The 23902-nt window shown below is 43.1% G+C and overlaps 1 protein-coding gene across 2 annotated transcripts; it reads left to right on the forward strand.

The window, feature by feature from the left end:
• The first annotated feature begins 1274 nt into the window (after window positions 1-1274).
• Window positions 1275-22100, forward strand: pabpc1.S (poly(A) binding protein, cytoplasmic 1 S homeolog). Of its 2 annotated transcripts, none has more exons than XM_041567947.1 (16): window positions 1275-1687; window positions 6582-6796; window positions 14283-14476; window positions 14553-14668; window positions 14948-15087; window positions 15450-15544; window positions 16166-16303; window positions 16446-16541; window positions 17624-17890; window positions 18453-18543; window positions 18974-19087; window positions 20036-20187; window positions 20393-20477; window positions 20559-20689; window positions 20774-20870; window positions 21673-22100. In XM_041567947.1, the coding sequence occupies exons 2-15, from the start codon at window positions 6604-6606 to the stop codon at window positions 20861-20863; spliced, it is 1902 nt and encodes a 633-aa protein (XP_041423881.1). In that variant the 5' UTR covers window positions 1275-1687; window positions 6582-6603; the 3' UTR covers window positions 20864-20870; window positions 21673-22100. The 2 variants fall into 2 exon arrangements, with proteins under 2 accessions (XP_041423881.1, XP_041423882.1); XM_041567948.1 differs by lacking the exon at window positions 1275-1687 and adding an exon at window positions 2124-2148.
• Window positions 22101-23902: the final 1802 nt, after the last annotated feature.

The following is a 23902-nucleotide window of genomic DNA, read 5'->3' on the forward strand; positions in this document are numbered from 1 at the left end:
ACGTGTGTGTTTGCGCATACGTGTGCTGACCCTTTTGCTCCGAATCTTTTTTTCGTGCATGCACGCACGCCGATTCTTTTGCGCACACACGGCTTTTTTTGCATGTGCGTGTGCCACTGTGGGCCTCTCCAATCAGCCAGGCTGCCCCTGCACTGACTGTTCGGGTCAAAACTTAGGGTTGCCATCTGGCTGGTATTTTACCGGCCTGGTTAGTAAAAATTATGGTTGATCCCAATGTAATTAATAAGGAAAAAAGATAAATATACAGGAAGGCCGGTGTTTTTTTCCAGAAAAGGTGGCAACCCTAGCTGCTGTATATTTGCATTAGTATAGGTGTCTTGGCCCACACATTGCCAATAGCATTATCATCTCGTCACTGGTGTATAGGGTTGCCACCTGGCCGGTATTTTACAGGCATGGCTGGTAAATAGGGTTGCCACCTTTTCTGGAAAAAAATACCGGCCATCATGTACTTTTATGGTTTTTCCCTATTTATAACATTGTCACCAAGCAGCATTTTTACCGGCCAGGCCGGTAAAACACTAGCCAGGTGGCAACCCTACTGGTAAAATTGATGGCTGATCCCAATGTTATTAATAGGCCGGTAAATTTTTCCAGAAATGGTGGCAACTAGGGTTGCCAGCTTGCCGGTAAAAATGATGCTTGATGCCATTGTTATTAATAGGAAAAAACAGTAAGTCCATAGGAAGGCCTGTATTTTTTTCCAGAAAGTGGCAACTAGGGTTGCCACCTGTCCAGTATTTTACCAGCCTTTGTCGGTAAAACTGATCCCAATGTTATTAATAAGGGAAAAAAGATAAATATACAGGAAAGCCGGTGTTTTTTTCCAGAAAAGGTGGCAACCCTAAGTACCTCAGCTACCTCATCCAAACTCAATACCGAGGAAAAAAGTGGGATAGTATGTTTAGTATTATTGCCTAGAGAAACTAACATTCATATCACTATACTGTAATATTCTTAGGGGCAGTTTTTAGTTGGTGACATTTTCACGATATGGTTGCATATAAACTAATCCGCCATTGCTGATTTTATTACGCTCACTCATCAGCCAGGAAATAAAATGGCCGCCCGAACTTCCTCTGACGCAGCGCTTAATAATCCTCTTTCGTCTGCCCTATCACAGCAGCAGACGGCAGCGTTTCAAACCCTTCAGCCACGCCCCTCTATGCTTTCGTCCCTATCAGGAGTTACGGGGAGGAGACGAAGCGTCGCCATGTGACTGTGCGTAATACGTGCTGACGCCCCTATAAATAAGGCGGAGAGCCGTCGAGGCCTTTTCCCCCTCTACCCCAGCTGTTAGTGCTGTGTGTGAGTGTGTGCTCCGGAGCCTGGCCTCGGCACACATTTCTTCTTCTTAAAAAAATATAAAAAACAAAAAAAATCACAAAATCCCTTGGAAAAAACCCCAGAAAAATCCCCCCTTTTTTTTTCTTCCAACGTTTTTATTTTCGTTGATTTTAAAGAGAGAAGGAAAAAAAAAACCCGCCCTCGTTTTTCCTCCCGCGCCCTCGAAGTGATTTTAAAGCTTGAAAAGAAAAAAAAAACCCAAAAAACAAGCAACGGAAGAAACACCGACAAAAATAGAAAAAACGAAAACCAACCGAGAAAAAAAAATCCGGTAAAGAGAAGAGTGAAGAGAAGTCGCGCTGAGGAGGCAACGCGTGAGGTGAGACACTGGGGGGAAGGGAGGGACTAGAGATTCCACTGCGGCACCTTCTTCTCCTAAACGGCTCGGCCATTATGTGGCGTCATTACCCGTCCCACGAGCCCAGGTAGTAGCGAGAATGTCGCGAGTTGTAGTTCAGGGCACTGCGTGTATTGAGGAGACAATCCAGGCACGTGTTGAGTACGTGGGAGAGATTCATGTGTTACCGGGGGAGGGGGGACGTTCATCCGCCATGTTGGCCACATTTCCAGCCCACGTTTCTTTCTGGCACAGGGTAGGGGGGATGTTTTACTCGCATGTGCCTTACAGGCCACCATGGGGAGGGCGTGGCTATGTTCATGACTGTATTGCACGTGCTCCCCTACTACTTCCTGGTGGTGACCTCAACATCAGTCCCTAAATCAGTGATCAACAACCAGTGGCTCATGAACAACATGTTGCTCTCAGTAGCTTCAAATCAGGTGATTTTTTTTTTTTTTAAATTCTAGGCAAGTTTTGGCTGAATTAAAACATGTGCTGTTGGTAGCCAATCAAATCCCTTATTTGGCACCGCCCAGGAGCTTGTTTCATGCTTGTGTTGCTCCCCAACTCTTTGTACATCTGAATGTTGCTCAAGGATGAGAAAGGTTGCCTTAAATGATGTCATTAGGCTCTGTAATATGTTGCATGGAAGAATTTCCACATGCCCATCCACCTTTTACATACTAGGTTGATGTCCAACTTGCTGTGACTTTTTACTTGGAAGGAATGCTGGGAGTTGTAGTCGAACAGCCTGAGGTTTATTGGTGGTGGTCTAGACTTAAGGTGACCATACACAGGCAGATAAAGCTGCCAATATCGGTTTAGATCAATTGCTTATCTGCCCACTTCCGACGGGTCATCCCAATTTATATCTGGCCACGATATCTATTGGGAAGGTTTGATTTTTACCCGACCGAGCCGTAGGAGCCCCTTGGCGTATCGTAATCTAATTGTTCGACCATATGGCCGTACGTTCGGCTTACCCCCAATATAGCCATGCCGTTAGTGGCATATCGGGGGAAAGATCCGCATAGCCAAACTAGCAGATCTTTTAAGTCTATGGGCAGCTTTAGTGGACAGGTCTCTGTGTGGCTGGGAAGTCTCCATGAGTCTGGATGTCCAACCTGCTTGTGACTTTTCAGTTGATGTAATGAAATACTGTGTAATGGTGATATCTGGAGGAATGGCAGGGGTTGTAGTTAAGGGGGCTTCTGGGAGGTGTAGTCAAACAGCTGGAGGTTTGTATTGGTTGCACAGACTTAAAGATACTGACTCCATAAAATAACATTTTTTTTATATCTATAATAACAGTCTTTGAATGCTATCTATAAGTTTGCCATAAAAGTATTTGTGATGCTTTTACATTACCTTTCTTGCCCACATGTTCCTGTATGAGGAGGCTGCCATATTTGTGCAGCAGGAGTCCGTGAAACTCTGAAAGGCTGAGTAAGGGTCAGGTTAGCAAAACAGTCAGGTTAAGGAACTCCAAGTGACAATTACTTACAAAACCAGATCTATCGGGGAATAAAGATCAGCATGACTTGTATGTAACTTTTAATGTAAATTAGTATTTAAAAAGAACACTGATTGTCAGTATCACTTAAAATTGTGACCAGGACTCTTATACGTGCCTGGGAAGTCTGCGCCTGTAAACCATATGGCAGGCTGGAGGTGCGCACGGCTCTGCATATCTGAGCCAAGCACATTTTTTGTGTGATCTTTCTGAGTGTGCACAATGTGCCGGCCCCTAGCCAGTGAGAAGCAGAGTATCACTCACAATTGCATTTGTGGCCCTCGAGTTGGCACTTTACTATGTTTTAGTAACAAATTTGTTGTCTCTTTATGTCTCAATTGTTGTCTCTTTATGTCTAAATTGTTGTGACATATAAACTGAGCAGAGTTTTCTTCCCCTTTTTATGATTCGCATATGGAAAGTCTGAAATCATCAGTTTATCCTCATGTGGCTGCCAGCTGTCCCTTACTTCCAGGGGTCCAATTAACTGTTACATTCTGCTTAGCTGTCTGTCCTGTGACATTGTCTGTTGCTCGGCTGTCCTGCTGTGGCCCACGAGCTATTGTGATTTTTGAAGTTGCGCCCCCCCATTTTTGCATTGCATGTCATATTAAAGGAGAACTAAAGCTTAACTAAAGAAGTAGCTGGAAATGTTGTACATTATGTTTTGGCCCTTTTTTACCAGCCCAAGGCAACAGCCCTTTAACACTAAAGATCTGTGTCTCCAAAGATGCCCCAGTAGCTCCCCATCTTCTTTTCTGCTGATTCACTGCACATGCTCTGTGCTGCTGTCACTTACTGAGCTTAGGGACCCACTCACTATATACAGTACACATAGAATAGAAATGTCACAATATAAGGCTGATTAGTAATTAATACAGATAATTACTACATGGCAGCACAGAAACCAGCGCAATTAGCATCAGAATTTAATAATCAGCAAACCTGTAGCATCAGCTTATATTACAGGGGAAGCTCATTTTCTGCTGGATAATTAGTGACGAGCCCTAAGCTTAGCTTCTCAACAGCTGCTCAGAGCCCACTGAGCATGTGAGTGTCACAGACACTTTCCAAGATGGTGACCCCCTGTGACAAGTTTGAAGTCCTGGATCATTGCTGCTATTGACAAGCTGAAACTTTAGGCTGGTGCAATAAGTTCAGTATATGTATTATATTTTTCGACACTTTCATTTTTAGGCTTTAGTTCTCCTTTAAAGGGGAACTATCGCGAAAATTAAAATTTAATATAAGCTTCATCAAACTGAAATAAGAAATTTTCTAAATACAATCCATTAAAATTCTGTAGTGTTTCTGAAATAATCAAGTTTATCTTCACTATCCCTCTCTCAGCATCTGTTTCTCTTCATTCTCTCTCCATTCAGCAGTTGGGTGTCAGATAATCATTGACAGTTAGATCCAATATATCTTATAGGGGGGCTCCTTTTGCCTAGATGATGTATTGGTGCTCACTCTATTAAAGGAACAATAACACCAAAAAATGTAAGTGTTTTAAAGTAATGAAAATATAATGTAGTGTTGCCCTGCACTGGTAAAACTGATCTGTTTGCTTCAGAAACACTACTATAGTTCATATAAACAAGCTGCTGTGGAGCAATGGCGGAAATTGAAAAACGGCTAAATGGCACAGGTTAACTAATGGATAACAGATAACACTATTAGACAGACAGCGCTTATCCGCTATCTGCTGTGTAACTTGAGCTTTTTCTCCTTAAAATGGCTGCCTACATTGCCACACAGCAGCTTATTTATATAAACAATAGTAGTGTTTCTTAAGCAAACACAGCAGTTTTACTAGTGCAGGGCAACACTGCATTATATTTTCATTACTTTAAAACACTTATTTTTTGACGTTACTGTTCCTTTAAAATCACCAGACATCATGTCTCTCTACATGCAGGGCTTATGCAAAAGGCAGTTTTGTTAGATTTTGCTTTTACTGGTCAGATACCGGGAAAGCTCCGAATTACGGAAAGGTTGTCTCCCATAGACTCCATTATAATCAAATAAAGATTTTTAAAAAAATTTTTTTCTGTAACAAAACAGTAGATTCTACTTGATCCACACCAAGATATAATTAATCCTTATTGGAAGCTAAACCAGTCTATTGGGTTTATTTAATGTTTACATGATTTTCTAGTAGACTTCAGGTATGAAGATCCAAATTACTGAAAGATCCCTTATCCAGAAAACCCCAGGTCCCGAACATTCTGGATAACAGATCCCATACATGTATTAGTTTATATAAACTGCTGTGTAGAAATGGGGGCGGCCATTTAAAGGAACAGTTACACCAAAAATAAAAGCATTTAAAAAAAATGTCCGTTGCCCTACATTGATAAGTGTTTATTTTAGAAAGCTATTCTTGTTTACATGATTAGGCTGCTATATAGTCAGGGGGGCAGCCATTTAAGTTGTAAAAGGAGAAGATATGCTTTCAAAGTTGGCTACAGGGGGTCACCATCTTGTAACTTTGTTAAACATCTTTGCAAGACTAAGACTGTGCACATGCTCAGTGTGGTCTGGGCTGCTTAGGGATCGCCCTAAACAAAGCTGCTCTGCATGGCTGTTCATAAGTATGACTGTTTCCCTGCTCAGCAGTTAGGGACCATCTGACAATTCCTATCCACAGCAGTAAATGAAGGGAGAATTTCACTTTATACAGTCAGGTTTCTTATAAAAAGGTACACATTTTTTAAAGTATATTGGAGATAAGTTTTTTTCATTAAATAAAGTAAAAAAATTTCCTTGCTTTTACATGCCCATTATGTTAACCTAAAATACCCACACATTTTATGGTGATGTGGCCTTTCTGATTTGATTGGTAAAATGATGCAGGTTTACATTACTTGTTGCCAACATTATTTTCCTAACTTCACTTTTGTACTGCGAGTTGGAGTGATATCACCCCCTCCCTTCCCCCCCCCCCCCAGCAGCCTAACAGAACAATGGGAAGGTAACCAGATAACAGCTCCTTAACACAAGATAACCGTTCCCTGGTAGAAATAAGAACAGCACTCAGTAGTAAAATCCATGTCCCACTGCGACACATTCAGTTACATTGAGTAGGAGAAACAACAGCCTGCCAGAAAGCAGTTCCATCCTAAAGTGCTGACTCTTTCTGAAAGCACATGACAAGGCAAAATGACCTGAGATGCACCTACACACCAATATTACAACTAACAAAAAATACACTTGCTGGTTCAGGAATGATATTTTATATTGTAGAGTGAATTATTTGCAGTGTAATTTAGAATTAAAAAATACACCATACAAATCATGACAGAATCCATTTAAGTGTGCCTTTCAGTTTGACACCTTACACGATTATTTTCTTTTCAGTGAATTTTGAATCTCCATAAAAATGAATCCCAGTGCTCCCAGCTACCCAATGGCTTCCCTGTACGTTGGAGACCTTCATCAAGATGTAACGGAGGCCATGCTTTATGAGAAGTTTAGCCCAGCTGGTCCCATTTTGTCAATCCGAGTTTGCAGAGATATGATTACACGACGCTCACTTGGATATGCATATGTCAACTTCCAGCAACCAGCTGATGGTGAGACTTGAGTCTTCTTTTTATTTACAGGTGCAACTTCTCATTTCCATGTGTTTATCCAGCGATCTGACTCTTTGCCCCCTCAAGTAATACTGCCTATCTCTATCATCCGCTTCCTTATAGTACTGTTATAGATCAGGATTATGGGATGTACTGTTTTCATTAATATTCTGCCTGTTATCTGGAAATAGATCCTTCAGGTAACGTCGGGCAGCACTTTCAATTTTTCTGGGCAGCATAACGATTCAGCTCACAAACAAACTTAAAGGAAAACTATACCCCCAAATTGAACACTTAAGCAACAGTTTATATCATATTAAGTGGCATATTAAAGAATCTTACCAAACTGGAATATATAATTAAATATTGCCCTTTTACATCTCTTTCCTTGAGCCACCATTTTGTGATGGTCTGTGTGCTGCCTCAGAGATCACCTGACCAGAAATACTACAACTCTAACTGTAACAGGAAGAAGTGTGGAAGCAAAAGACACAACTCTGTCTGTTAATTGGCTCATGTGACATAACATGTGGTTTGTATGTGTGCACATTGAATCGTATGATCCCAGGGGGCGGCCCTTATTTTTTAAAATGGCCATTTTCTATTTATAATAGAAAATAATATTATGAAAATGGTTTATTTGCATGAAGCAGGGTTTTACATATGATCTGTTTTATGCAATATCTTTTTATAGAGACCTACATTGTTTGGGGGGTATAGTTTTCCTTTGAAGAATGGTCTGTATGTCCTGACTTTAACACTTTTCTCTGTCGTCTAAAGGGGGACACAGGGACTCTTGGGGTTTAAGCTCCACCCTCCAGGAGGCAGGACACTATTAATAAAATTAAAATTAAGGGGGCGTGCCCATATAGTGGCTTAACCCCACATGCTGTAGCATTCCTTCAGTTTTAAAAGTGTCCTGCTTCAAGGAGGATGGATACCAGCTTCAAGACAGAAGCATATCTATGGGGTGTCACCAGGGCAGGACTGCCTGTCCCTTGAGTGTACCCCCCCCTCGAGGGATCTCTCACCGGGGTCATATTCTAGCCCTCTAGGCTATAACCGACCTGCACAGAAAAATCCCTGCAACCCACTGGGGCCAGCAGATGTTCTGACCGGTGAAGAGCCAGCAGTGAGTATGATATAATATTCTACTCGTGTTCTGGCGTGCTCTCCCCCCCCCTCACCCCAGCCCAGACCTAGCTGCACTAAGCGATGTATTCGCTGCTCCCTCCGACGGTCTCCCACACAGGCAGGCTGTTGGTGAAGTCGCGCGCCTTTCTCCTGCGCGCAGTGGAACGCATCGCGCTGATGCGTTCCAGGCGCCATTTTGTTTTTTTCGGCGCGAAGCGTAGAGGAGGCTTCAGAAGGCGCGGAACTTCCTCCCGCCACTTCCCGCAGTCACAGTAAGCTGCCGCTTACTGTATCCTCCTCTCCTGCTTCCACTCTGCCAGCAGCCCTCCTCCTCCTGACCCGGAGCCACTTGCTCTTGGGGATTAGGCTTCTACCTTCAGGCAGCAGTCTTGGGTTACCTCTAGGCACCCTTTTACAAAGCACATTCCTGACGGCCATTACTTCAGCAGGTACCTCAGCCACTGTTCACATGGCAGAAGGTAAGTCAGGGGGACTTTTCCCCAGGGCTGGGGGGAGAGCACCAGCAGCACAGGTGACTTACTTTACCTGCAAAAACTGCCACCTAAAAATCCCTGGGGGCCAGGCTGACCCGCTCTGCAGATCTTGTTCAAAGGGGCAGGGTCCAGCGCCCACCCAGGGGTCCATCCCAACGGTCCCTGAATCTGGGGAAACCGCACAGGATTTGGATGCAATGGATGGGGTAGCGGGCACTTCCTCAGAACCCCCTGCCCCCCTATGGGCCATTCAACTTTCCCAATCCCTGGCATCCCTGCAGGGCCTTCCTTCCATTGCCACCAATTTGGGCAAAGCCCTAGCCAAACTAGGTCACAAAGCCAGTGGAAAGCGTAAAAGGCTTCCCAGCTCCAGGGGTGACACCGACACCCATACCCCCTCTGACGTCTCGTCAGCTGGAGAGGATTTTTCTCATTCAGAGGGGGAACTCCCACCTTCTGATGCTTCCTCAGAAGCAGAGGAGGATAATGCGGAAGATTCCAAAAGCAAGGAACTCCCTCACGACGTAGAGGGCATTATCAAGGGGGTGATGGACGTGCTAAAAATCACACAGACACCTGAACAACAGGCTTCATCTTCTAACCTGTTTAAAAGAAAACACAAAGCTTCTGCATGTTTTCCTTCGCATGACCAACTCCTTAACATAATACAAGAGGAATGGAATTCGCCGGAGCGCAAGTTCCAAGCTACTCGGAAATTTTCGAAATCCTATCCATTCCCCAAGGACTTGGTAGAGAAATGGTCACTGCCTCCAACTGTGGACGCACCAGTTTCGAGATTATCTAAATCCACAGCGTTACCAGTCACGGACGCCGCAGCCTTCAAGGACCCATCTGACAGACGTCTGGAAGGTTTCCTCAGGGCAGTCTACTCATCCGCTGGCTCAACCCTTCGTCCAGCTCTCGCCTCAGCCTGGGTAGCGAGAGCCATTCAGGCATGGGCAGAATCCCTCGTTGCTGATATTCAAGATGGCATCCCCAGAGCTGACATCCTGCCTTCCGCACAGAACCTCGCGGAGGCAGCAGCTTACTTGTGCGACGCTTCCCTGGATACAGCACAGATTACTGCCCGCACATCAGCGCTCTCCGTCGCAGCACGCAGAACGCTCTGGCTGAAGAACTGGTCTGCGGATGTCAGTTCCAAGAAGTCCCTTACCTCACTACCCTTCAAGGGACAGCGACTTTTTGGTGAGGAGCTCGAAAAGATAATCTCACAGGCCACGGGAGGGAAGAGCACCTTCCTCCCCCAAAGCAAGTCAAGACCCACGACTTCCTCCAGGCGCGGTCGGTCCTTTCGCGGCCACACTGGACGTTTCTCCAGACGGCACAGTCCTCCCCAACGTTCTCAGTTTCGCTCTAAACCAAACGACAAGGGACGGCCATCGTGGAAGAACAACAAATTCCACAACAAGTCTCCAGCCGACAAGGCCACTTCAGGATGATGGGTCACCCCCTCCGGGGTCACTGCAACCGCTAGGGGGACGATTGCTGAGATTCCGGGAGGTGTGGATACGATACTCGTCAGACGCTTGGGTAACCGAAATCGTTTCCGAGGGCTACCACCTGGACTTCGCTTCTCTTCCTCCCCGAAAATTTCTCATGTCCAGAGTCCCCTCAAACCCAGCCAAGGGCCGAGCCTTCTTGGACTGCATTACGAGCATGGAACAGAATGGAGTGATCATTCCAGTTCCCCCGTCAGAAACATTTTGCGGATTTTACTCCAATCTGTTCCTGGTTCCAAAGAAGGACGGGTCCTTCCGACCAGTATTGGACCTGAAATTCCTCAACAAACACATACGGTCAGTCCGGTTCAAAATGGAAACTCTCAGGTCAGTCATCCGAGGAATGGAACCAGGTCAACTGATGATGTCCCTCGACATCAAGGACGCGTATCTCCACGTTCCAATCTGGCCTCCTCACCATCGTTTTCTCAGATTCGCATTCCGAAATCTCCATTACCAATTTGTGGCACTCCCATTCGGCCTCTCCTCTGCCCCCAGAGTGTTCACCAAACTCATGTCAGTGACGGCAGCAACCCTACGACTCCACGGAATATCGATCACACCTTACCTGGACGACCTTCTCCTGAAGGCTCCAACACTAGAGAAGAGCAGAAGGGACATGCAACAAGCGATATCGCTGCTTCAGAGCTTCGGGTGGACCATCAACTGGAACAAATCCAGCATGACACCCAGTCACCAAATGCTATTCCTGGGTCTCCAATTCGATACACTGACTCAACGTGTCTCGCTGCCCCTGGACAAGCAGAGGAAGATCAGAGCGCAAGTCAATCTCCTCCTTCAAGACCGGCACCCCACAGTCCACCTCGCAATGAAGGTACTCGGTCTGATGGTCTCGTCCATCGAAGCGGTTCCCTTTGCTCAAATCCATTTGAGACCTCTACAGGCCAACGTTCTGTCGGGATGGAAAGGGGGTCCCCTGTCCCAACGGATTCTTCTACAGCAAACAACACGGGAGTCACTCCTCTGGTGGCTGAACCACCACAATCTGACGACGGGCCAGTCCTGGGCAACTCCGGACTGGACCGTGATAACGACAGACGCAAGTCTCCTCGGGTGGGGCGCCACGTGGAACAACTCGTCGGTACAAGGCCGTTGGTCTCCCACAGAAACGAGGCTACACATCAACGTCCTGGAGCTTCGGGCAGTCAAGCTTGCCCTAAGACATTGGTCTCCCCTACTCCAAACAAAGTCTGTCCGCGTCCAAAGCGACAACTCCACAACCGTCGCTTACATCAACAGACAAGGAGGTACCCGCAGCAAAGCATCCCTAGCGGAGGTGGTACAAATCCTAGCCTGGGCAGAGCTCAGCTCAGTCAGGATATCTGCCATACACATTCCGGGAGTGGACAACACGCAAGCAGACTTTCTCAGTCGGAACCAGCTGGATCCGGGAGAATGGGAACTTCATCCCGCGGTGTTCACAGACCTAGTGAAAAGGTGGGGACGTCCTCAAGTCGACCTCATGGCATCCAGAGCCAACCGCAAAGTTCCAGCCTTTTACGCCCGTTTTCGGGATCCGACGGCGCTGGGGGTGGACGCCATGACACAAGTCTGGAGTTTCAACCTGGCTTATGTCTTCCCTCCGTTTCCAATGCTTCCTCGGGTTCTGAAGAAAATCAAGCAATCCTGTGCGACGGTCATAGTGATAGCTCCGTATTGGCCCAGGAGAACGTGGTTTACGGATCTTCAGGACATGTCCATAGCTCAACCAGTTCGCCTCCCTCCCAGGAGCGATCTTCTCCAGCAGGGTCCCATATTTCACCACAATCCGGGACTGTTCGCTTTGACGGGATGGCTGTTGAGGCGGCCATCTGGAGACGTAAGGGTATAGCGGACGATGTGATTGCCACTATGCTGAAGTCACGCAAAGCTACGTCTTCTAAAGCCTACCACAGGGTCTGGCGCAGCTACTGGAACTGGTGCGAGGAATCAAAGTTTTCCTTCCATGAATGCAATATTCCCAGGATCTTATCCTTTCTACAGCGAGGTTTTCGACTCGGTCTGAAGCTCAGTTCCTTGAAGGTCCAAGTATCTGCCCTCTCTGTCCTTTTCCAGTCTCGTCTAGCCCTAGACGATTCAGTCCGCACCTTCCTACAGGGAGTACAACATATCGTTCCACCTTATCGATCACCAGTCCCTGGATGGGATCTCAACCTCGTTTTGGAGGCTCTCCTTGACCCTCCCTTCGAACCTCTGGGTGTCGTCCCTGAACAGTGGCTTACCTGGAAAACTGCCTTCCTTGTTGCCATTTCATCTGCTCGCAGGGTATCGGAAATAGGTGCCTTATCTTGTGATCCGTCTCTGCTGGTTTTCCATAGGGACAAGGCAGTCCTGAGGACTGTGCCTTCCTTCCTGCCTAAGGTCGTGTCCTCGTTTCACGTCAACCAGGAGATTGTGGTTCCATCTCTCTGTCCGGAACCCAAGAATGACAAGGAACGGAGATTTCACAGTCTGGATGTGGTCAGAGCACTTCGCTGGTACCTTGACCGTTCTAAATCATATCGGTGCTCTCAAGCCCTTTTTGTCATTCCGTCCGGGCCTCGGAGGGGCCTGTCAGCTTCCAAGACTACCATCGCACGTTGGATCAGAGAAACCATCAGACAAGCCTACCTAGCTAAGGGCAGAACTCCTCCTGCCAATGTTCGAGCTCACTCCACACGATCCTTGGGTGCTTCCTGGGCTTGGCGCAACTCGGCCTCCTTGGACCAGATCTGCAGAGCAGCCACCTGGTCTTCGGTTCATACATTCACTAAATTCTACAGACTGGACACGTTCTCATCAGCGGAAGCCGTTTTTGGCCGCAAAGTACTACACACTGTGGTACAGTAACGTGTCTTTGCCTTTTCTGTATTCGCTCCCACCCTGCTGTCTGGGGCTGCTTTGTTAAGTCCCCAAGAGTCCCTGTGTCCCCCTTTAGACAGAGAAAACAGGATTTTTTGATACTCACCGTTAAATCCTTTTCTCTGTAGTCGATAGGGGGACACAGGGCTTCCCAACCCTGAGCGAAATGTTGACCACTTGGTCTTATGGAAACGTTTTCCTGATTTACTGGTTTGCTAGTTGAGTATTGATACAGTTTATCTTTCAGCAGTCTCTTTGGTACCAACTGAAGGAATGCTACAGCATGTGGGGTTAAGCCACTATATGGGCACGCCCCCTTAATTTTAATTTTATTAATAGTGTCCTGCCTCCTGGAGGGTGGAGCTTAAACCCCAAGAGTCCCTGTGTCCCCCTATCGACTACAGAGAAAAGGATTTAACGGTGAGTATCAAAAAATCCTGTTATCTTCCACTGAGCTGTTAAATTCCGGGCATCCCACTGTTTAAAAATGAGTGAATAGTTTTGCAAAATAATGTGGCACTCAATTCTGTAGCTAGTAAAGGGTATAAAAGGTGGGAAGTGTAGAAAGGGTATTTTAACCAGGTCTTACCCACTTGGAAACCATGTGCTGAAAATGGCCAGACAAGCTTTACCTGTCTATCTAGAGTTCCTACCAGCCATGATGCAGCATTGTGTACAGACAGGTGACAAATGCAAGCCCCAACTGCTCCAGGTAAAACTTCTGTCAGATGTAGTTTGTCCATCTTAATAGCAGCTTTGGAACAGGGAGATGTAGCACATTAGAATAGTGCCATGTAAACACATGGAACATGTTCGTATAGGGGTTGTTCACCTTTAAGACGACTTTTAGTATGATGTAGAGAGTGATATTCTGAGACAATTTGCAATTGGTTTTCATTTTTTATTATTTGTGGTTTTTAAGCTTTTTATTCTGCAGCTCTTCAATTTGCATCTTAAGCAGACTGGTAACTAGGGTCCAAATTACATTAGCAACCATGCATGGCTTTGAATAAGAGACTGGAATATGAATAGGAGGGGCCTGAATAGAAGGATCAGTAATAAAAAGTAGCAATAACAATAAATTTGTAGATTTAGAGTGCATTCGTTTTTTTAGAAGGGAGTCGGCGATGCCCATTTGAAAGCTGCAGAGTCAGAAGAAAAAGGCAAATAACTAGAACTAGAAAAATAATGAAAGCCAACTAAAACAATTGGCCATTCTATAACATAGTAAGTTACCTTAAAGGTGAACCACCCCTTTAATGGACAAGGCATTAAATTGGTAAGCCCCTCTTTACTTTCTAATGTTCTAATAGCTTGAGCTCTTTGCCAAAAAAAATAGATAGGAAGGTGGCCATGCCTATGCAGTGTCTAGCCTGATTTTATCTATCTGTTGTGTGGCAACTCTATCAATGACGTAAAGCCCATAAACTTTGCTTAGCATCTGTATGTTACAATCTGTTATATTTTTTTCCTCAGCTGAACGTGCTTTGGATACAATGAACTTTGATGTCATAAAGGGCAGGCCCGTGCGGATTATGTGGTCTCAGCGTGACCCTTCTCTGCGTAAGAGTGGAGTTGGTAACATTTTCATCAAAAACCTGGACAAGTCTATTGATAACAAAGCCTTGTACGATACATTTTCTGCATTTGGAAACATTCTTTCCTGTAAGGTAGGTGCACAACTTCTTTCTTCTTTCCCATTATGCATTTTTCGGACTGTATCTGACACTTGTGTTCTTTGTACAGGTGGTTTGTGATGAAAATGGATCCAAGGGCTATGGTTTTGTTCACTTTGAGACACAAGAGGCTGCTGAGAGGGCTATTGATAAAATGAATGGCATGCTTCTCAATGACCGCAAAGTGTATGTATCCATATACGTAATGTCAAGTCATACTGATTTGTTTTCCTGTGCCAGGCACCACATATGTTCTCTTGTCTGGTGGGGTATACTGGGATATGGGATATGTGGCACACAACCTTCATTTCATTGTGCAAGAAGAATGTGTCTATTACACACTACTAATGAAAATCTCCTCTACTATCCATATTCTGAGCACTTGTAGGGTGTAAAAACATGAATAACTGCAACATTTTAATAGTAAAAAGCCCTATACTTAAATTCTTTTTTTTCTCTTTAAAGATTTGTTGGGCGTTTTAAGTCCCGCAAAGAGCGTGAAGCTGAGCTTGGTGCCAGAGCCAAGGAATTTACAAATGTTTACATCAAAAATTTTGGAGACGACATGAATGACGAGAGGCTCAAAGAAATGTTTGGCAAATATGGTAATCTTATTTTTCTTTTTGGGGTGGTGTAAAGATGGCTTAATTCACAAACCAACTCCCTTTAGGAGACTGGGCATGAAAGTAAAATGACTGAAGGTCCTTTAAAGTAAATATATAACCCTGTGTGTAACATAAGTTCATGTGGCGCTATTGGGGATAAATGTGGTCCTTTAGTGATCTATCATTTATTTTATGAACTAAGGTGTGTGTATATAGGGTTAAACAGACTCTTAAGTTCCTTTATCTTACTGCATAATTATAGATAATGCTTGGTGGTTTGTAACAATGTACGTTCCTAAAAAGCGTAACTATACATTTTTTCTCGTGTCTTAATGATGTGTTTTTTTTTTTTTTATAATTAGGGCCAGCTCTTAGTGTTAAAGTTATGACTGATGACAATGGAAAGTCAAAAGGCTTTGGCTTTGTCAGCTTTGAAAGACATGAAGATGCACAAAAGGTAGGTTTATCAGCTCGAATTTTTTAAAGGCTTTACTCAACTTGTAGAGTAGTTTAAAGGAACAGTAACACCAAAAAGGAAAGCTACTAAAGCAGTTAGATTAGCCACAAAACTGCAAGCTATAGCACTATATTCTGCACAATGCTTTACTGGAGTAAACGGCTCTAGAAGCTCTGTTTAGGATAGCTGCCAAATTAGCTTGGTGTGACATCACTTCTTATCAGAGTCTCTTCCTGCTCTCTCATAGCTCTAGGTTTAGATTACAGCGGGGAGGAGGGAGAGAGGAGCAAACTGAGCATGCTCAAGCCCTAGCCCTGGAGGTTTAAGCTAAAACAGGAAGTCTTATACAGAAGTCTAATAGAATGGAAGAAATGCTGTTTCTTTTGACAGAGGACTCAGAGCAAAACAACTTTGAGGGTTTACTGGAGTATTTATATAGACCTTTCTGATTAAGCTTACTAAATGTTCCTTCTCTATTAAAGCAATTACAACTCTTGGAAATTACCGTGGGATTGTTTCTTACAACTTAGAGGGTGCAGTTCTTTGAAGTGGTGGTCCTTTTATGTTTAGCTTAAGTGATTAATAATCGAATGATAATTCACATCTCCTTTCACTTCAAAGGCTGTTGATGAAATGAATGGCAAGGATATGAATGGGAAGTCCATGTTTGTGGGCCGTGCACAGAAAAAGGTGGAAAGGCAAACTGAGCTTAAGCGCAAGTTTGAACAAATGAAGCAGGACCGAATTACCAGATACCAGGTTTGAGTTCCGCTTTGAGCACCTGTAATTTTATGCTATATTTCGTGTACTGTACATTTAATATCAGATTTATTGCCATAAACACAGGTTCCTTTATTGCTGAATGTCACTGACTTGTGTTTTTTTTTTTGTTTTTTTTTAGGGTGTTAACCTCTATGTTAAAAACCTTGATGATGGTATTGATGATGAACGACTGCGGAAAGAATTCTTACCTTTTGGTACAATCACCAGTGCTAAGGTGAGAAGCTCAGAAGTTTGCACTCAAGCCTTTTAATTTACTCCTTGCATGTTAAATCTTTTCTAAATCTAGTCGCCTTTTTTATATATATATATTATATATATATATATATATATATATATATATATATATATATATATATATATATAATATATATATTCCTGTTTTCTACGTTGCTCTTCATTGCATTTACACTGTCTGCTTGTGGCACACTAATAAAATTACAGAAATCCTTGTCAGGGTGTTTGCAGTGTTCTCTGTAGTCTAAAATTGTCTGGCTATACCCATACATAGGGAGACTAATGATAAAAATTACTGGGAATAATGGCAAAGTATTTATACAGTTATGGGACCTTTTATCCAGAATGCTGGAGACCTGAGGCTTTCCGGATAACTGATATTTGCATAATTTTCATACCTAAAGTCTACTAGAAAAAAAATCATATAAACCTTAAACTCAGTAGACTGGGTTTGCTTCCAATAAGGATTAATTATATCTTAGTTGGGATAAAGTACAAGCTAATGTTTTATATATTCATCGTTTATCAAGTTAACGTTTTATTACAGAGAAAAGGAAACACTTTTTTTTTTAAATTTGGATAAAATGGAGTCTACGGGAGACAGCTTTTCTGTCATTTGGAGCTTTCAGGATAGCGAATACCATACCTGTAATTGGCTCACGTTACCTAACATGTGTGGTTTTTGTGTGCACCGTGAATCCTATGATCCCAGGGGGTGGCCCTTAATTTTTAAAATTGCAATTTCCTAGTTATGATTAACCAATGGCACATACTACTAAAGTATATTATGAAAATGGTTTATTTACATGAAGCAGGATTTACATATGAGTTGTTTTATGCAATATCTTTTTATAGAGACCAACATTGTTTGGGGGTATAGTTTTCCTTTAATCATTTTAGGGCCATGGCACTTTTTCAGCCTGGTAAACTGCCCCTCCAATTGACATGAAATTGGAGGCACCTGAAAACAGTCAGCCACTTCTAAGCCAAATCTGTAACCAACTGGAAATCCCTTACTGTGTTCTACTTACCCTGACTTGTTTACTTTGTTTTACTTTGCAGGTAATGATGGAAGGTGGTCGCAGTAAAGGCTTTGGTTTTGTATGCTTTTCTTCACCTGAAGAGGCCACTAAAGCAGTCACAGAAATGAATGGTAGAATTGTTGCCACAAAACCCCTGTATGTTGCATTGGCCCAAAGAAAAGAAGAGCGTCAGGCTCACTTGACCAACCAGTACATGCAGAGGATGGCAAGTGTTCGTGTACCAAATCCTGTGATCAACCCATACCAGCCACCACCATCCAGCTATTTCATGGCAGCTATCCCACCGGTATGTCTATCTTTATACTTAAAGGGCATGTAAAGTCTAAAATAGATTAAGGCTAGAAATGCTGTATTTTGTATACTAAATATAAACATGAACTTACTGCACCACAAGCCTAATCAAACAAATAATTTATGCTTTCAAAGTTGGCTACAGGGGGTCACCATCTTGTAACTTTGTTAAACATCTTTTCAAGACTAAGACTGTGCACATGCTCAGTGTGGTCTGGGCTGCTTAGGGATCGTCATAAACAAAGCTGCTTGAGTTCTGCATGGCTGGGACGTAAGGCGGGGGCTCCCCCTGCTGTTCATAAATATGATTGTTTCCCTGCTCAGCAGTTAGGGACCATCTGACAATTCCTATCCACAGCAGTAAATGAAGGGAGAATTTCACTGCATACAGTCAGGTTTCTTATAAAAATGCTACGCGTTTTTTCATTAAAGTATATTGGAGATAGGTTTCTTTTTCATTAAAGAAAGTAATAATGGGATTTTTTTCCATTACATGCCCTTTAAGGGTTTCCATTGAAGCTTTTCTTGGTTTATTAAGCTTTTTTTTTCTATTATAGGCTCAAAACCGTGCTGCGTACTACCCACCTGGGCAGATTGCACAGCTCAGGCCCAGCCCCCGTTGGACTGCACAGGGTGCCAGACCTCATCGTAAGTGGGTTTTTTTTGTTTTGTTTTTTTCCAGGGGTATTTCCATTTGCTATTGGCCAATTTGTTCTTTGATTTTTTTTTTGCCTAAGAGAATAATTCATGTTTTTCCAAATGTCCTGTTGGCAATTAAGTGTATCAATATGTAACCTTTGATGCTTTGATACATCAGCATTAAGTGGCAGATGCCTCTAGTCTAGACTAACCCTTTAGAAAAGGAGGCTGTTGACTTTAGAAAAGTGCTTAACTGGTAAAATGCTCAAATACGCTTATGCAATTCAGAATTATATATTTTTCTTCTTTAAAAGCAATTTACTCTTAAACTAGGTTAGGTTTATCTCAAATTGGAAAATTGCTGAGCTGTGGATTGAGGGTAAACTGACTAATAGTGGGTTCAGTGCATCCCTAATACAATCTTTTCAATGATACACAGCATTCCAGAACATGCCCGGAGCAATCCGCCCTACTGCTCCAAGACCACCAACATTCAGTACAATGAGACCGGCTTCTAATCAAGTCCCACGTGTCATGTCAGCTCAACGTGTTGGTAAGGATTCTTGCATTATTGAGTGTTTCAGTCCTTGACAACCTTGCAAGTTGTTTGCTGTTGTAAAGCTTTCTTCTGTGCTTTGTTTTGGTTATCCATGTTGGTCACCAACTTGATATTACATGCAATAATACATTTGCTGGGTGTAAACACTCTTGCTGATATAACTTGCAGATCAAGGCTTCCTTGGTGATGCACAAACAGATTATTCAGCACTGAAAGTAGAATTCCAACATTTTACTGCCTTACTTGGTGCATGATGATTCCTTGGGTTACTTGCATTCTACATGACTATCAACTGGACCTGTTTATACGTCTTCACTAATGCTATCTATATCCCAAACAGTCTACAGAATGACCAGCCGTGGTCTTCATTAGTATTTAATGGCACATCCGGGTGTTGGGATAAGTTAACTGTAAAGCTTGGGACCTAGGGTTGTCATGCATAATATAAGCCATTGGGATTTTAGAATTCATGTCAGTCCTGTGCAGAACTAATTTCTAAGACCCGGACACGCAGCCTGCGAACCAAACCGCAACCCACATTTTTATCAACTACCTCACCCGGACCTGCAACTGCCTTATCCACAACCCGCAAACCTCCAGACAGGAAGTGATGCTGCAAGCCAGAAGTGATGACATCAAAAGTGGGCATGGACAAACAAATTTCGTACAACTTTAAAAGGAGTAAAATATAGACAATATTACGTAACATAAGACATTTTGATGAGACCCGCGAGTATACCCACAACTGAAAATCCTCCCCTTGTTCTGCAGGGTGTTTTCTTTTGCAGGACTTTGGTTGCACCATTCTCAAGTGTCAGTTTATTTCCATTGGGTGTATTTATAGCACTGTATGGTGCACCAGTCTCACTTCATACCATTCACCTGTATTACCTTAATGTACTATACCATCAAGGTGTGATTGTACAATTTTCTTTCTTTTAGCCAATACATCAACCCAGACTATGGGTCCTCGTCCAACGACTGCTGCTGCAGCTGCAGCATCTGCTGTCAGGGCTGTTCCTCAGTATAAATATGCGGCGGGTGTACGTAATCAGCAGCATCTTAATACACAGCCCCAAGTGGCTATGCAGCAGGTATGTGCTTGAATATTCTCCAGAATTCCTACTTGTAAAGATTGGCTCTCTGTTCACTCTCATGATGGCCACTGGCTTTTAAACCATTTTCCCAGGCTATAGGAATGTTTTCTAATGGTGGTTAAGTTTAGTAATTCCAATCAAAGCATTGCAGTGAGGATGTTACCTTTTGCAGGGACTGACCTGATAATCATTTCTTTTTCAGCCTGCTGTCCATGTACAAGGCCAGGAACCTCTGACGGCTTCCATGCTGGCAGCTGCTCCACCTCAAGAGCAGAAACAAATGCTAGGTATGTAAAATTATATTTCTAATGGTTTACTTTTGCTTTCCCCACCTGTATTTCTAATGTATTGTACACTCTTTCTTCTAGGTGAGCGGCTCTTCCCACTTATCCAAGCAATGCACCCAACTCTGGCTGGCAAAATTACTGGAATGCTTCTGGAGATTGACAACTCGGAGCTTCTCCATATGCTTGAATCACCCGAGTCACTGCGCTCAAAGGTACAGTGATCAATATGGTCCGTTATAACTGGTTTACTTCAGCCTTGCGACTTTTCTCTGAATGAGATTTCATGTTCTTTTCAGGTTGATGAAGCTGTTGCTGTGCTTCAAGCCCATCAGGCTAAGGAAGCTGCTCAGAAGGTTGTTAATGCAACTGGAGTGCCAACTGCTTAAGATGCATGTAAGTTTTATTTGTCCATAGCCCTCTTACAGCTTCTTGGGGTTCACTTCAAATTCAACCTTTAGTATCTTGTGGATTTTAATAATTTATAAAGCCTTGCTGTACAGGCTAAATTTCTTGCTGTTTGTAGCAACCATGTTGCACACGTGGTGATGTTGGGTATAGCAAAGGTAAACATGTAGGGATGCACCGAATCCACTATTTGAGATTCAGCTGAATACCAATCGGACTCCAAATTTGCATATGCAAATTAGAGGCAGGGACGAAAAAAGTGGAAACAATTCTTCTTTTGTGATGAAAATTCACGTGATTTCCCGACCTGCCCCTAATTTAGATTTGCAAATTCTGATTCAGTTCGGCCAGGTAGAAGGATTCGGCCAAATCTGAATCCTGCTAAAAAGGCTGCATCCTGTATTGGGTGCATCCCTAATAACATGTTGCACAACTGAACAATCATAGGAATTCTTAAAAGCAAGACCATAAGTGGTGTATCCAAAATGTTCATTAACCCTTTAAAGGATAATTCACTACAACTGTTCTGGTCTGTAGCACTTATAGATGTCATTGTTGGTGTCCCTTAAGAACGATGAAGGCCAATTGATAAGTTTTAATTCTATACCAAAATACCATATACTAAATGACTCAAAAGTGATCCAAAAGTGAATACTCCTCAGACTTGATTAATATAGTAATAGACCAGAGAGAACTTGCTAGACTGTAATTACAATTAAAATGTCAGTTTGCCCCAAGCATTTAAAATTGTGCTTAATTAATCAAATGATGTGAATTTTTTTTCTATTAGGCAAATGGGAACTTCAGCGCGAACTTCACTTCACCAGAGAAAACTATCAAAACATCGAAAAATTGAAATGTTGCAAAAACACTGCAAAACATAAAATCAAATAAAAAAGGAAAGGAAACGTTAATGCCTACGTACAGAGCAAATGCCAGGGCTGGCACAACATTGCTGGTCCTAGATATTTAAAAAAAAAAGTACAAAAAAATAGTAAAATATAAAACTGAAACTAATTTTTTGTTTTTAGACCCGGGGAAAGGCATTTTGAACACAGTACGAGAAGTTAAGCATTCCTTTCTTTGATTTTGTAATTCTTTACTGTGGAAAAGCTCAGAATTTCACCACTGTTATAGCAGTTTGTGGGAAATGAACGCTGAGCACAAACATAATTTGGATTATAAAAGTCTTGCTTTAATAAAAATTACTTTAAAACATTTTGCATCTTGCCTTGTGTGTTCTAGAGACCCCCCCCCCAACACTGAATTCACAGTGGAACAAGTATTATGATATGGGGATTTATAGAAGAATTGTGGAATGTCACAGGTTGTTGGAAGTTGGTGGACTCCATGTAACACAGATGTGCAGCAGTTCTCAGAAACACTGATTATACAACTAAATATCAGTTCAGTGATTCAAAGGAAAGCAAAATCTTGAAACATTTTTCAGCTTATACAGTGAATGTTTGAGTTTGTAAAGAAGAATGCAGACACTGCTATTTTTTTGGAACAGCCTAATATACACTTTTCTGGAAGGAATGACAAATTTGAATAACAAAATTCTTACGTTTTGATTTGGAATAGAATGCAGGCTGAAGGCTGACTAAGCCATTGGCTGTATATGGGATGACGGCTGTTGTGTAAATTTAAGGAGTTGAAGAGTAATTGGCTGTTAGGTAGCTCGGTAACCAGGTGTATTCATTTAACAGGTAGCACTGAGGCAGCCTAATGGTCAATTTGGGTCAAGTGACTGGGCACACCGGGTATAAATAAGCCGGAACCTAAGGGGTAACAGTCACTTTTGAGCTGGTCTTAAGATGCTCAGAAACATTCTCAAAATTTGCAAGAACCGCCTCTTCCCAGGAGCTGTCACCTTAGAGACTAACTCCACGGTGTGGTGCGAGCCGACAGGTCGCCATGTGAAATAATGGCATTATTAGCAGCTATCGTGTCGTCTATTAGACCCAATAGGCAGATTTCAGGAGCTTTCGGAGGGGGTAAAGTGAGAGTATTCACTATATAGGCAGTTATCTTCTCCCAATACCTAGATTTTATAGGGCATATTCATCATATGCCAAAGTAATCTATCCCTTTCCCCACATGCCAGAGAAAAGCCTCAAACTTACGGAAGTAACCGAATCAACGTCCTTCAGCCAAACAAATTCTCATGTGCCACCTCATGGCCGTGTGCGTAGTGACAGTCCCCTTTGTCCGATGTCATAGCAGAAAGCTTCAGCCGTGGAACATAGGCCACCAAGATCTTAATCCTAATGGTGCAACAAGTCAAGGATAGGCTGGAGTGGTGGATGTCACATCACAACCAATTTGATAGGCATAGACCATGGGACCGTCTCCCTCGGGAAGTAATATTGACACATTCCAGCTGAGTTGGCTGCTCACAGCATATATATATACAAGGTAGTCAGCACAGCCTCCTGGCTTTTTCTTTCTTGTGGTGCAAGTTATCCAGTGGCCACTTTTCCACGGGTATACACTTAGTAGTACAAGACGAAACAACACCACCTACTTTTTAGAAATTAAAACGCCTTTATTGGAACCCTTTAGGGCAGGGGTCCCCAACCTTTTTTACCCGTGAGCCACATTCAAATGTAAAGAGTTGAGGAGCAACACAAGCATGAAAAAGTCCCTTGGGGTGTCAAATAAGGGCTGTGATTGGCTATTTGGTAGCCCCTATGTGGACTGGCAGTCTACATGAGACTTTACTTGGCACTATACTTAGTTTTTAATTTTTAATTAAACTTGCCTTCATGTCTAGAATTCAAAAATAATCCCCTGCTTTGAGGACACGGGGAGCAACATCCAAAGGGTTGGAGAGCAACATGTTGCTCATGAGCTACTGGTTGGGGATCACTGCTTTAGGGCATTACAGCAACATTTTGGGTCACACCTGACCCTTTGTCAAGCTTGACAAAGGGTCAGGTGTGACCCGAAACGTTGCTGTAATGCCCTAAAGGGTTCCAATAAAGGCGTTTTAATTTCTAAAAAGAAGGTGGTGCTGT

Source organism: Xenopus laevis, chromosome 6S, assembly GCF_017654675.1.
Source record: "Xenopus laevis strain J_2021 chromosome 6S, Xenopus_laevis_v10.1, whole genome shotgun sequence".
In the NCBI taxonomy this organism is placed as follows: Eukaryota; Metazoa; Chordata; class Amphibia; order Anura; family Pipidae; genus Xenopus; species Xenopus laevis.

What these genes read in the sequence shown, in the direction of transcription:
- pabpc1.S (XM_041567947.1), top strand. Translation starts at nt 6,604, where the DNA reads ATGAATCCCAGTGCTCCCAGCTACCCAATGGCTTCCCTGTACGTTGGA. An exon ending in CTTCTCAATGACCGCAAAGT is followed by an intron (nt 14,669 to 14,947) that starts GTATGTATCCAT and finishes TTCTCTTTAAAG; the next exon opens with ATTTGTTGGGCGTTTTAAGT. An exon ending in AGAGCAGAAACAAATGCTAG is followed by an intron (nt 20,478 to 20,558) that starts GTATGTAAAATT and finishes TCTTTCTTCTAG; the next exon opens with GTGAGCGGCTCTTCCCACTT.